Source organism: Lissotriton vulgaris, chromosome 5, assembly GCF_964263255.1.
Source record: "Lissotriton vulgaris chromosome 5, aLisVul1.2, whole genome shotgun sequence".
Lineage (NCBI taxonomy): Eukaryota > Metazoa > Chordata > Amphibia > Caudata > Salamandridae > Lissotriton > Lissotriton vulgaris.
In genome coordinates, this window is record NC_141693.1 from 1,183,712,929 (window position 1) to 1,183,727,310 (window position 14,382).

The 14,382-nt window shown below is 40.4% G+C and overlaps 2 protein-coding genes across 2 annotated transcripts in view; both read left to right on the forward strand.

The window, feature by feature from the left end:
* Positions 1-14,382, forward strand: part of LOC147712229 (scavenger receptor cysteine-rich domain-containing protein DMBT1-like) — a 1,653,398-nt gene that overhangs the window by 255,190 nt on the left and 1,383,826 nt on the right. The gene's annotated exons all lie outside the window — the stretch shown is intronic.
* Positions 1-14,382, forward strand: part of LOC147712232 (scavenger receptor cysteine-rich domain-containing protein DMBT1-like) — a 64,891-nt gene that overhangs the window by 44,821 nt on the left and 5,688 nt on the right. The window contains exon 4 of the mRNA XM_086919273.1: positions 14,012-14,282. Coding sequence (XP_086775399.1) covers positions 14,012-14,282 — 271 coding nt within the window. The remainder of the gene's footprint in view (positions 1-14,011; positions 14,283-14,382) is intronic.

A 14,382-nucleotide genomic window follows, 5' to 3' on the forward strand; every position in this document is an offset into this window, starting at 1 on the left:
GGTCAGGATGGCCCATCCTGTCAACCCCCAATCTCTCTACTGCCTGGCTGCCTGTGAGAATACACAGAGGGAATCTGCCAACTACACTTATTCATGCAAACTTGAAAGCAGTCTGCAGGCACCAAATGATTAGGTACATATCCAACTCTTTAAATTCACTGTACATTGACCTTTAGGTTCTTTAGAACCTACGTTAGGGGTGACATGTGTATTACAGAGGTAGTTTTAGGGTTTGCAAAGGTTTTATTTTAACTGGTCAAATTGGCAGTTTATAACTGCATAGAGTGCAGTGGAACATGTTTTAAGGAGATAGTGAAGTGAGTGGCTCAATAAGTGCTGCAAGCCAACTAGTAACATTTATCTTACCAGCCCTAGATATATGGTATAGGACTTCAATAGGGTCATATAAATAAAGTATATATGCCAATATGCTGTAAGCCAACCTTATCATTTTTAAGGGAATGCGCATAAGCACTGAAGCACTCGTTAAGAGTGCTAAATTGCACAAAGTCCTAAGGTCAACGAAAGTGAATTCAGCAAAACAAGAGGGGAGAAGGCAAAATGTTTGGGGGCAGACCACCCTAAGGCTGACAGGTCTACTACCAGCTCTGCCCCTGCAGCCTGAGTACGTAGTTTTAAAACTGCTATTTCGACCTCACATTTGTCACTGCTGGAGCTTTGCATTAGCAGTCAGCACTGTAGTGTGAAGTGCAGAACTTCGCTGTAGCACTGAGCCAAGTTCACCAGAGCTTTTCACTGGCGCTCATTGTGGGTGGCAGAGTCTCATATTGAACTGGCCCATTTGTGGTCACGCAGAGTCAAAAAACTTCGGGATTTCATCTGACTTCGGAGGAGGAGCCCAATAATTAAGTGTACCTTGTATGATAATAAATGTTGAATTGAGCCTCTTTACTTCTTGTTTTCTTTATATACATCTTTGATGTTTTCTTGCTCATGTATAAGAGGGTGATTTGGGCATACCCCTGTATGAGTTTCCCGCACAAGCCAACTAGTAGCATTTATCTTACCAGCCCTAGATATATGGTTTAGCACGTCACTAGGGTCTTATCAGTAAATTATATATGCCAATATGCTATAAGCCAATGTTATCATTTTTAAGGGAGTGCGCATAAGCACTTAAGCACTGGTTAAGAGTGCTAAATAGCACAAAGTCCTAAGGTCAACGAAAACGAATTCAGCAAAACAAGAGGGGATAAGGCAAAATGTTTGGGGGCAGACGACCCTAAGGCTGACAGGTCTAATACAAGCTCTGCCCCTGCAGCCTGAGTACGTAGTTTTAAAACGGCCATTTCCACCTCACATTGGTCACTGCTGGAGCTTTGCATTAGCAGTCAGCACTGTAGAGTGAAGTGCAGAACTTCGCTGTAGCACAGAGCCAAGTTCACCAGAGATTTTCACTGGCGCTCATTGTGGGTGGCAGAGTCTCACATTGAACTGGCCCATTTATGGTCACGCAGAGTCAAAAAACTTCGGGATTTCATCTTACTTCGGAGGAGGAGCCCAATCAATGCCAGACGAAGGGTCCAGGACTTGGGGAAGCCCTTCTTAGAGATAAGAAACTCAATGTAGCAGAAGCCATCAGGACTCAGACATGTCCCGTAGCAGCAGGTCATCTGGGCAATGGCATGGTGGCCTTTGGAGCTTGCTGTGTGCCTGTAACTGAAACAGGAGGTCTGCCGACTGACATTTGGAGTCAATTAGGCTAGTCTAGAATGAAGATAATCAGTTCCAGTCCTCCTTCTCAAACTGCAAGTTAGTCCTGAAGCAGTCTGTGGTTCTCTAGCAGCAAGGCAGTCCTTTTTCTTTAATGTCAACAGGTACAGGAGTAATCTGATGAGTGGCTCTGGAAGTACAATATTTATACCTGGTGCCAGCCTTTCTGTGTGGGGTCACCCTGTCCTCCCCCTGCATCTGGTTATGGAAGTGGAGTGCTGAACACCACTGCTGTTCTTGCCTGTTTGCTTGAGGGGGGGCGGGGGGGGGGCACAGGACCACAAGCCCCAAAAGCCTCTACTCCCTGGAGGGAGAAACACGCTACAAAAGCACCTCGGGACACCCGCGGCATGGGAGAGATGAACGCCAGTGCTGTTCTTGCCTGTTTGCTGGGGGGGACCACAGGACTACAAGTCACAGAAGCCTCTACTCCCTGGAGGGAGCAACACGCTACAAAAGCGCCTCAAGACACTCGTGGCGCAGAACGCGCCAAACGCCACTGCTGTTCTTGCCTGTTTGATGGGGGAGCCACAGAACAACAAGCCCCAGAAGCCTCTACTCAAAGGTACCCCAGTATCCAATCTGGGATGTACCTAAGTACTGACCACAACAATTTAAGGGAGAACGCAGAGAGACAGGGGTCCTGATAAGCAGGATCCCAGTCAGATTAATCAAAAACAGCTTAGCATCAGGCAAAAAGTGGGGGTAACCATAAAAGCAGATGCTACTTTCCTACGGGAGGGAAAGAATGAAATGAACATTTGATTCTCTATTACAGATACATGGATGCCATTGTTTTGATCTGGAAAAGTACAGAAGACTCGCTCATTGAGAACACAGTTGAACTAAATACCAGAAATGACAGGATTAAATCCAGTCATACCATAAGTCAAACCAGTGATGCATTTTTGGATGTAGGAATAAAAAAAAAACAGGGACAGCAGTAAATACCAATGTATATCCCAAACCAACTGATAGAAACAACACTCTAAATTTTCAAAGTTTTCATCCTCCACAACTACTTGAGAATCTACTATATTTGCAAATAATGAGAGTTAAAAGAATATCTTCCAACACAGGAATTAGCGAATCAGCCATTGGCAAGATCAGACCGAGATATTTGGCAGAAGCAGAAGAATGCATTGGTTTGCAAGGGCGTGAGGACTTATTAAAGAAACAATTGAAACCCAAGAAGAATCAACTAGTGTTTGTTCCTAAATTTTCTGCTGAATCAAAAAACATTAAAAGAGCCATTTGAAAACATTGGGAATTATTACAAATAGAACCATAATTCAAGGACCTGTGTAATCACAAACCAGTGAACATGAATTTGAACATGAATTTTGAGGGTATGAAGAACTGCCACTATTGTGTGCATTGTACAATGTCATAGTACGTAATAACATCACACACCCTAGAACGGGTGAAACAGTAATCTTAAAACATTCAACTGATTGGAACACTATGCGCACCATCTATTGCATTAAGTTCCCCTGTGGCTTGCTTTACACTTGTAAAATGTAAAGGAAAGCGAAAAGCAGGATGACAGAACATGAAAGCTGGATTCAGAATAAGAACACAATTTCGAATTTTGCTGCACACTGGTTAGAACAAAACCATAGTAGACCTACCACACCCGAGATGTCAGGTACAGAACCTAGCAGTAAAGGAAAAGATTTTCACTCAATCTGAGTCAGAAAATCAGCAGAAAAGGAAAAAAAATTCTTTCTTAAGTCCCCTCACTCACCAGGGTTTGACCCTAGTGACAGGCTTCAGCATATGGGACATCTCAGTCCGCTGCGAACTGAGGCATGCTACAAATTGTAAAATTACATAGGAGCACTTTTGTGAGAACTATGTGTAGTGCAGTAGTGCTGTGGATTGGGAGAGGTGAGTTAAAAATACCTAACTAGTGGGCAAAATAACTTTATTCTGGCTCCTAGTTGGTATGTCTGAAAACGGAGTAACATACTGGGAGAAAGCCTACCTATGATGGGTCAGGAGTCCCTAGTATACGTCAACATGTTTTGAGACTCCCCAGAGTTGTTTGCCATGACTACACAGGGTCCCGTATTGTGTGTACCACTCCTAAAGTGACCTAAATTGGGATGAATAGTGAAAATAGTCAAGGTAAACACTGCAACTAATAACCATGTGTTAATTAATACATATGATAAACCATTTGTCAGGTAGCATCTGTAGGATAAAAAGAAGAACATTGTTAAGGAAACAAACGCCCCCCCCCCATCGAGATCGGTGGGTATATTCCATGTAAATGTTGGTTTCTCACACATATTGCTCCTCTATGGTGTGTGGATTGAGCTGTAAAATAGTGTTTCACTGTGCCTGTGAAAAGTAAAACACATTTGGCCAGATGTATCAAGATACCGTTTTGCGAATCCTAAATATCGATTTTTTGCGAATCGCTATTTAGAATTCGCAAAACGGTATGTATGTACAAAATCGCAAATTTTTTGCGATTCCTTATTATTCTTTATTTGCTAATTCGCATTTTGCGAATTCGCAAATAAAGAATAATTTTCAATGCATTCCTATGGGCCATAGGAATGTATTCTCAAATTGCGAATTCGCAATTTGCTAATCGCAATTTGAGAATTATTTCAAGGGTGCAGGGGTGTCTCAAAGACACCTTGCTGCACCCCTCAAATCTACATGTGTGTGTATGTGGCACACATACATGCCCTATGGGCATGTATGAGTGTCACATGCCACCCTTACAAATGCCAATTAGGGCATTTTTAAAAGAAATTGCAAATTACCACCAACTACAAGTTGGTGGTAAATTGCGATTTCTTAACACAAATTCGCAAACCAAAAATGTGTCATACATATCATTTAAGGAATCGCAAAATTTGCGATTCCTTAAATGCTATGGCAAAATAAGGAATCGCAAATAATTGCGATTCCTTAAATTGCGATTTTTTCATACATATCAAAAATCGCAAAACGGCCGTTTGCGAGTCGCAAAGGCCGAAATTCTGTGAATTTCGGCCTTTGCGAGTCGCAAACGCCTTGATACATCTGGCCCATTGCTTCTTGCTTGAGTGGCGCTAGTGAGTAACATTAATAAAACATACACCGCATGACTGAACAACATGACACACAAAACATTTAGTATGTACAAAAACTTAATCATATATTCATATGTAGGCAAAATTATGCCCCATGATCTTGAGGGGAGGAGGGTGCTCATATTGTGGTTAATTTTTGTGATGTATCAAGGGCCCCCTGGTTAGGATAAAGTTCCTGGGTCAGGGAAAAGGTTCAATGTGAAGGTATCTACCCAGGTTAACTTGTAAAGAGACAACACTGGCTATGTTCAAAATGATATTTATCCAAAAATATGTATAAACTATAACACAACAGTAATATTGATATCAAAAAGTTTTTTAATTATTTAAAAAGGAGAATGATTAAACATTTATCTCTTGTATACATGATAAATTGATGCAATAAAAAAGATATTTTCAGAAATAAAACATTTGTTTTAAAAACACTCAAGGGACAGTATTGTTGTCCTATATATTATTATTGCTGCGGCTGAAGTCTGTCAACGCATTTCGACACGTCGCGGTGTCTTCATCAGGACAATATATTTTGCAGCCAATTTTTCTAAAAAGAACAGGACATTTTTAGTTCTTGTTCACATATCAAAGAAGAAGTGTTATAGTGCATACTTGTGTTCCATTTATTTATTACAAACACACGTTCAGTTCAATTTCAGATGTTCTTTCATTTTTTTATAAACATGCAAACATTTCTTTATACTTAGCCAAGTGTTGACATTATACAGATAATACTCCACTAGAGGTGCCTAAAAGAGAGAGAAAAGGGAAAAGTAGTCCTGACAGAGGCTAAGAACACATTTCTTATGGTAAATATATGGCATCGATAGGGGGATGTTTTTCCTCATACAGAATTGTTTTCCTCTTTAAATTTGATACATTTGATAAGAATTTATTGATCACATTTTAGTCAACGGATAACGTGTGATTACATTTGTGTTTTTCAACATATTCAAAACTTCTAGGTCTTCTTTCTAACTTTTCATCTTTTGCTTATTCAGAAAAGAGGTATAAGAATTGAAGGAGAGAGCGAGAAACCATAAAGATTTTAAAGAATTTAAAGACACAGGACCATATTTTTATTCTTTCGTGGCTGGTATATCTCATAAGATTTGATTGTCCAAAAATGTATCTATTCATTAATTTATTCATCTATGCTTTACTATTCCCTAACAAGTCATTATCATTCTATATTTATAGATTTAATTTAGTTAAAGTAACCTAGTTTTATTTCTATGTTTATTTTCTATTAAGAAAAAAAGATTTTTCATGGCTAAAACAGGACTCACCATTATATTGGAGCAACTCAAAAGTCACCTGGAATTTTCTACTTTCAGGAGGGAATCAATCGAAATTTTATCTAGCCTAAAGAGGTCATAGAGAGAAGAACATATATTCAAGCATAAGCCTTTGTTTAAGTTCTATTTGTATTCACATTACTTTTCTTTTTTAACACTCATTCTTCTCCTAATATCGGGTTATGTTATTGGTATCCTTATTTTACCTGGTGTGGCTTTTTTTTCGGATCTTTAGGTCTTCATATCAATACATGGAGAGTGAGGCACCTTTAAATACTTTGTTTCGGTATGTGAAATCTGAAAGGACATAAAGTGCATTTCTAAATATTTCATCTCTTCGTTTTTTCTTGCTGTAAAGTTAGGCTCCTAATTTGCATAATCGCGATGTGTTATTTGCATGTTATTGCGTTACCTTTTTTTTAAAGATTTCACTGCTTTCTTCTCACTCTCCGTGTTTTAGAAATCGTAACCTCTACTTTTCTTCGTAGACCAGTACTCTCTGCTGAGAGATATAATAACACATAGGGTTACGATCTAATGTAGCGCCTTTAAGTGTAATTTTAAACAAATATAAGTCATTTGTTTCTTACCGCTTCGTAATTTGTTTTTACTGTGAAGCGGGACCGGCTGTAGTATGGATTGCCAGTGATGACAGACGCACTCGGGACGCTGCGGTTAAAACAGATATTCTTTTCTTTATCCTTAAATCAAAGCAGACTCAAATGAACATTTATTTTGTTTACGAGGTATTTATCTGACCGAATTATGTTTTTGGGATAGCAGCGCGTCTTCCTACCTTTTTGAGATTCCTCTATGTACAGCGATTTATCTAAAGTTACGTTTCTAATGCGGGACTCTGGCGATGTAAGTGAGTCCTTCTTTACACTTGTCAATATCTCGGTGTCACGGTGCATAGACTTTCCATAGAGCGTGTTTTTTTTAAAAAGATCTAGAAAAGAGAGAAAATAGATGTTATACTATCTTCTCTTCGCCTAATATCTATCTAGCATTTCCCCTGCATGAGTCTGCTTACCTGCGTGGTATCTTCTGTTCTCGTGTTTCCATCGATTGCCGGCTCGTTTGAAAAAAAGAAGGGATTTGTAAGCCGCTTTTCTTTTGGTATTTATACTAGATACCTTTGATGTCATTTATCTTAAGTACTGCCCCTATTTAAAGGTATAGGGCTACTATAGTAGTTCTATTTTTTTATATATATTTATTTCCCAATTGTGGGGTTTTAAACAAAATTTTGTACGTTGTTTGTGGACCCATAGGGGAAATCTTTTCTTAGGATGGTCTTAGTGACTAATTCTCTTTTTATATAGACTAGATTATAATCAGAGTCAGTCTCTTGTTATATTCGGCGGAGAATGATTCTCTCTCTTTAGAATGGACTTATCAAAAAAGCGAGTTCCTGTCTCTAGTGTGTATAGGGATTTGTTTTAAAGATCAGCATTTTAAATTATGGCATTTTCCCAGGGGCATTCCTGGTTCAACCCATGTTCAAATGTGTCAAGAGTAAAAATCCAGTATACTTCCCGTTTTTTCCTTATTTTATCACCTCCTTTGTTGTTCGGTGTATGTATCTTTTCTAAGACCCGCCATTTTAATTCTTCAGGGGAGTGAATTGTGGTTAATGGCATCTCTGTCTAGAAAACACTGGGAAAAAAACATGCAGTGACTGCCATGGTCAATTCCGCAGTTAATCCAGTTTTCATCGCCACCTGAAAAGTAAAGGACTTACTTGATGGGAGCTCTCCTCACGACACACTACCTATTTGTTCCCCTCGAGACCGCATATTAGCGTGTCTCACATCGGTTGCCAGTTTTTAAGCTTGTGTTTCCACCCGGTCATTGTGAAAAAACTGGAGCGGAAACCCTACCAAAATGGTTGCAGCTAAATTGCAAGCACAACGCAGCTCCAGCAAGGCTTGGTGTGCCCCTATCGCTAACATGCTGCGTAAATCCTTATGCCTGCTTCAAGCTCGTGCATGGTTTTGACGCAGCATGACCGGAAAAGTGACTGAGTGAAATCTTGTAGATTTCATTCAGCCGCTTTTCTGAGGTGTTCCTTTGCCGGAATCCCCCCCCCCCCCTTTGCAGGAACGCTCACATGTGGCGCAGGACTTTACAACGTGACGCATTTCCCTAGATGCGTCACATTGTAAACAGCCCACAGCATGGAGCTGGCTTTGCGCCGCTGCTGCATCAGAAAATTGACGCAACGGCAACTAAAATCTGGCATAGGGTGCTTTTATATTTGCCCCCAAATGTTTTGTGTGTCATGTTGTTCAGTCACGCGGTGTATCTTTTATTAATGTCACTCACTATCGCCACTCGAGCAAGCAGCAATGTGTTTTACTTTTAAAAGGTACCATGAAACCCTTTTTTACTGCTAGATCCACACACCATAGAGGAGCATTATGTGTGAGAAACCAACATTTACATGGAATATACACACAGATCTCGATTGGGGGGCGTTTGTTCCCTTGACAATGTTCTCCTTGTTGTCCTACAGATACTACGTAATAAATGGTTTATCGTATGTATTAATTAATGCATGCTTATTAGTTGCAGCGTTTACCTTGACTATTTTCACTATTCACCTCAATTTAGGTCACTTTAGGAGTGGTACACACAGGACGGGACTCTGTGTATTCCTGACAAAAAGCCAGATGCATCAAAGCGTTTTGCCCATTATGTGTCTATGAGAAAATGTGTTGATGCATATGGCCCAAAGAGCTCTGGGGAGGCTCGAAACATGTTGACGTATACTAGGGACTCCTAACCCATCATAGCTAGTTTTTCTTCCAGTATCTTACCCTGTTTTTAGACATACTGACTAGGAGCCAGAATAAAGTTATTTGGCCCACTTGTTAGGTATTCTTAAATCACCTCTCCCACTCCACAACACTACTGCACTACACATAGTTCTCACAAAAGTGCTCCTATGTAATTTTGCAAGTTGTAGCACACCTCAGTTCGCAGCAGACTGATGTGGCCCCTATGATGAAGCAAGTCACCAAGGGGAAATCCTGGTGAGTGAGAGGACTCAAGAAAGAAAATTATTTTTTCTTTTCTGCTGATTTTCTGACTCAGATTGAGGGAAAATCTTTTCCTTTTCTGCTAGGTTCTTTACTGGACATCTCGGGTGTTGTAGGTCTACTATTGTATAAGGAGGGTGGACCTAGCATATACCTCAACATCCCCCTTTTTTCTGTTCTTAGAACAAAACCATAACATTGCTCAATTATGGTTTCTGGTACTGGAAACTGAGACACTGAAAGCGGGGATGTATCCCAATGAGTTTTTCTTACAGAGAGAGATTTTTTGGATTCAACAATTCAACACTACGACCCCTATGGGTCTCAATGACAAGTTGGACATGAATTGCTTTTTAGAATATTGCGTCTAGCATTATTACAAGCATGAAACAGAGAAAGAGGGTTTCCACACACCTCACACACAGAGCTGAATGCTCTTTAGATACACATATGTTTGTTTCTAGATCTAACCTCATGGCATCTGCACTGATATTGTATTCACGTGGCAGTGGTGAATTGTTTATTTGTACTGTTGTCTAAATGTGCATATTATTGGTGTATAATGTATATTGATACATGTTTTAAATGCACTGATATTGTATTCACGTGGCAGTGGTGAATTGTTTATTTGTACTGTTGTCTAAATGTGCATATTATTGGTGTATAATGTATATTGATACATGTTTTAAAAAACCATGTGTGAGCTCAAGAGTACCCACTAGTGAAAGTTGTGATTCATTTATACTACAAGAAGTGTTGTTTTTGGCTTTTGAAGAGACAAGGTCCATTCTGATACAACTATCACAAAGATGGCTGCAGTACGAATTATAACTAGACTGAGGTTTGATAGTCTGTCGTTTATTTTGGAACACGGAAAACGCCATTGACACAAGGCATTTATTTCCAAACAGATTGAGTATGTCCTAAAAAACTTTGTGTGATCATAAGAGTACCCACTAGTGAAAGTTGTGATTGTTTCACACTATGAGAAATGTTGTTTGCGTTTTAAGAGAGGAGGTCCATTGTGATATAGCTATCACCAATGTAACATGCCCGCCGTACAGATTGTAACTAGACTGGGGTTTGATGATCTGTCGTTTATTTAGGTATGCGGAAAATGCCATTGGCACAATGTATTTAGTTCCAACTAGATCGAGGGTTTGGCAGCAGTCGGCACAGTCGGGTGACTTTGAACAGTGAGGAGAAGTTGCACAAAGTGAATTTAAGTTTGTGTTGAAAGCAAGGGTTTAGTTTTAGCTCTAAAACGTTCTCACTGGGTACAGGATGTTGATGATTTGTTGGGACTCAGGTGAAGTCAGGTTGAGGGACGTAACCATGAATGCAACGACAATTTTGTTTGAAAGTCTCAGTCTGGTCATACTGCGGTATGTTGATACTTTGCTATTTTAGCATTAGTTTATGTGAGAACGTATTTCCCCCTATATTATTGGCCTGAACAATCCAATGGTGGTATTGTTGCAGGACAGAGGTGGCCTGAGTTCTTCATTCTGTGAGTACAATAGACGTGTGGTGAGGCACTGTTTGAAGGTGGAAAGGTATATGGGAGTTATATCTCTCCCTATGGGCACGTTATTGGGAAAATTATGCATGATGCACACAGGAATTTAAGGATAAGTTCACCCCTTGGTCTTGGTATCAATAGGAGCGCTGTATATTCAAAACCGGGTGTGGTGTTGTTGTGTCTTTGACCCCTGAGGACATAGTAAGTTAAAGGAGTATTTGGAATAACTTGTTTTGTTTTTGGATTTATTTTCCATGTATTGTCTCCTGAGGCAGGGACTACGTGTCCCAAAATGCAGAGGCAGCACTAACAACAATGTGGAACACACAGAGGAAGAGCCATTGAAGAAATATGATACATATTGTCATAATATGCTATGTTTATTTGAAAAAATTGATGTCACAAATGTGGATTCGTGTTTGAGTTGAGTTTACCTCATGTAAACACATCAATTTACAACATACCGAAAATACAATTTGTTGTTTCTTAAACTTTGTGAAAACTTCTTAATTTTATTCAGGTAGACATTGAAATTCGATAGTATGATAAATAAATTGAGCAGCGCATGTGGGTTTTCAGGTAATATATGACTTGAAATACTCTTCGATGAAAACATATATTTTGCCAGGTCAAAATGGCAGTTTAAAACTGTACTAAAGGCTGCAGTCACAGGCCTGAGACATGTTTTGAAAAGTTCCTTTGGTGGATGGCACAATGAGTGCTGCAGGCCCACTAGTAGCATTTAATTTACAGGCACTGGTTACAGATAGTACGATATACTAGGTAGTTCAAGTTAGTAAATGTACCAATCAGGTGTAGGCAACTTTTAACATGTATTAGGAAGAGAGCTCAAGCACTTAGTTAGTGGTTAGAAGTGGTAAGTGCACAGAGTCCTAAACACCCCACAAATGCGTTCAGTAAATCTAGGGAGTGAACGTAAAAGGTTTGGGGGTAACCCTGCAGAAAAGGTCAGGTCCAAAAATAATGCTAAAAAAAGTATTCAGAGACTCAACAGCGAATTAAAAAATCCAACTTGATGGTCAAGGAGAATGTCCTTGACCTGTGCCTTGCCCTTTCCTGAACTTCAACTATGCCTACCCTGTCACTGATAGATGTAGCTCACACCTAGGCCTGCCTCTCTTATATTTTGCTAGTCAGCTTGGCTCCGAACCGAGTGGAAGAGAGGTGCTGGCCCAGTATTGGTTTAGAGTGGCCACAAGGGAGGGTTTGCCCATTATCATAGCCAACACTCTAAGATGGCACAGAGAGCTCTAACCAGTGGACTTAAGGTTCTGCCACGTTGGTGTTAGGTAGATAGGGAACTGTAGGTTCTTTACAGTAAAACCAGCAGGGGACTGCACAGGTAAGAGCGGGGGGAAGGTGGAGCTGAGTGGGAGGGATTTCGACAGATAATAACAGGGGAAAATTGCTTATTTATATAATTTTCCCTCGTGGTCGTCTGTTGACTCCCTTCCCAACCCAGCCCCAACGCTCGCACGTGCAGGGGCCGCTACTGAGTAAACCATTCAGAAAGTGGCTTGGATTGGCAAATTTAGCCCATTTAATAGTGAATGTGCTCTCAATAAATTAGCATTCCATACCACACAGTATATACATTTTTGGGAAAACTGTTTCGGAACTGTTGGAGGGTGGCACAATTCTCCAAAAGGAAAGGTATGTCTTGGTATAGAATTGATCCTTCAGAATTAGAATTGATTTTATCCCTGTGAAAGCGTGAGTGTGGGTGACTGCTCTGCAGTAGAGAGACTCACTAGGCAGTACCCTTACTTTGAAAATTGTTTAAGCAGCAGCTCTCGACTGGACAAATCTGGACAGTCCATTTCATGTCAGGGCTAATATTTGTGAGGCAAGTCAAACGCTGAACTATATGAAAATGCCCATTAGTTGTCTCTCTTGAAAACCTATTCCAAACGTAGAATTTACTATGCATGCGAGAAGCATACGTGTTTGTTAGCTGTGTGCCCTAAAAAGGCAAAGGCTGCACTCGTATGGCTAGTAGTTTGTGATGAACTAATGCTACAATACCCTTTAGTAGCCTATTTACCTGGGCAATAGAAAGACAAATTGCATTTTGGTGTCTATGAAATTGAAAGTTGATATGCAGCAGATGTCTGTAGCTGTACTCTGTTCTGGGCTCCCAACTCACAAGATAGCTTGGTATGGGGAGATCTCTCAGCTGGTTGGAGCTAGAGTTGCTAGGTCACAAGGAAATTAAAGAGTACGAGGTATAACCAGAATCTTATGGAGAGACATATAGGAGATTTAGAGGGGCTGTGGAGGAAATATGCATGTGAGTCTGATATCATCATGTGCCAGCCTGGCAGAGAACTGAAGCCCAAACCTCAGCATTGGAGAGGTACATCATAGCCCAAAGAGAAAACTAAAACATTCTGGGCTACTGTCTAACGACAGTAGGGATCCTGCAGACCCTAGGTTGGTCCCACAGCTTCTTCACCAGCAGTAGGCAAATATTGCCTTTGCAAACCCCTGTAAGCAAATGAGTTTCTTGTCGAGTCCAGTGATTAAGGTGAGTGATTATTAACAATCCTGGCATTATCCTTAAAGGGAAAAATCATATCTGAAGCAGAAGAACGAGCATCTCTACCATTCTCCTCCAAAATCCTTCTCAGACCTTTCTCTGGAAGATCAAAGTCCTGAAGAAGAAGCAAGGGTGAAGATGTTTTCTTTGGGGAACTTCAAATTAAAAAGATGAGATGTATTGACTCACAAAACAACAGCCAATGATGAAGTCAGAAGAGCACAAAAAAGGAATCTCTTAAAGGAGATAGGATAGGTGAATGTTATTATATACAAGACACACAGGTGACATGAAGGAGGTGATCATTAAAATGTAATAGCCATATGATGCATTTTATAAGGGAGGAATAATATCATGTGAATTCAAAAGCAGGAGGAAGCAAATAAAATAAACCTACATGGACTAGCTCACACTTCCTCACATCTAAGGCTGGTGTGTGGTAATTCTCTAGTGGGATTTTGATAGATTGTGATTCCCATGTGGGCCATAGGAGGCTGTGTTGAGGAAGATCTCTGTGGACTCCATTCCATCCAAAAGGGATCAGATGGATTTCTCCTCATGTGAGGTTGCTCGCTATCCTTTATAAGCATATAGATCACTAATTAAGGAGCATTGTAGACAGAGTCCTCTACATGACCTGCAGTTACCCTTATTGTCTCTTGCCCATCCCACTCCTTGCACCAGCACAGCTACAAATCATGTTTTCTCTAATAGCTTAATCTGGCATACTTACTTGATTGTGACGCACTATACTTCTCTCTCCTCAGCCTGGAAATTGCTCCCAACTGCATATTCGATTCCATCTCTGTGTTCAATGGGCCTCAGTATACTTCTGCTCTACTAGGGAAGTTCTGCAACGATTCCTTTTACAGCTTCACATCCACATCCAACAACATGGATATCCTGTTTATGAGTGACTCGAGCGTCACCTCGTCTGGATTCCAGGCCTACTACCAGTCATACAGATGCGACACCAATGGCACAGGTATGTTCAACCTGAAGAGCAGACTAGGAGACTGCTGGAAAGATGGCATCGAAGTGAGTTCTAATAAGAAAGGGCAAGTTGTCCTTAAAGGGGTGTTGAGCCCCCCTGCGAGGGTACATTGAAACCAGTGAAAAATAGAACTGCAGATGCTTT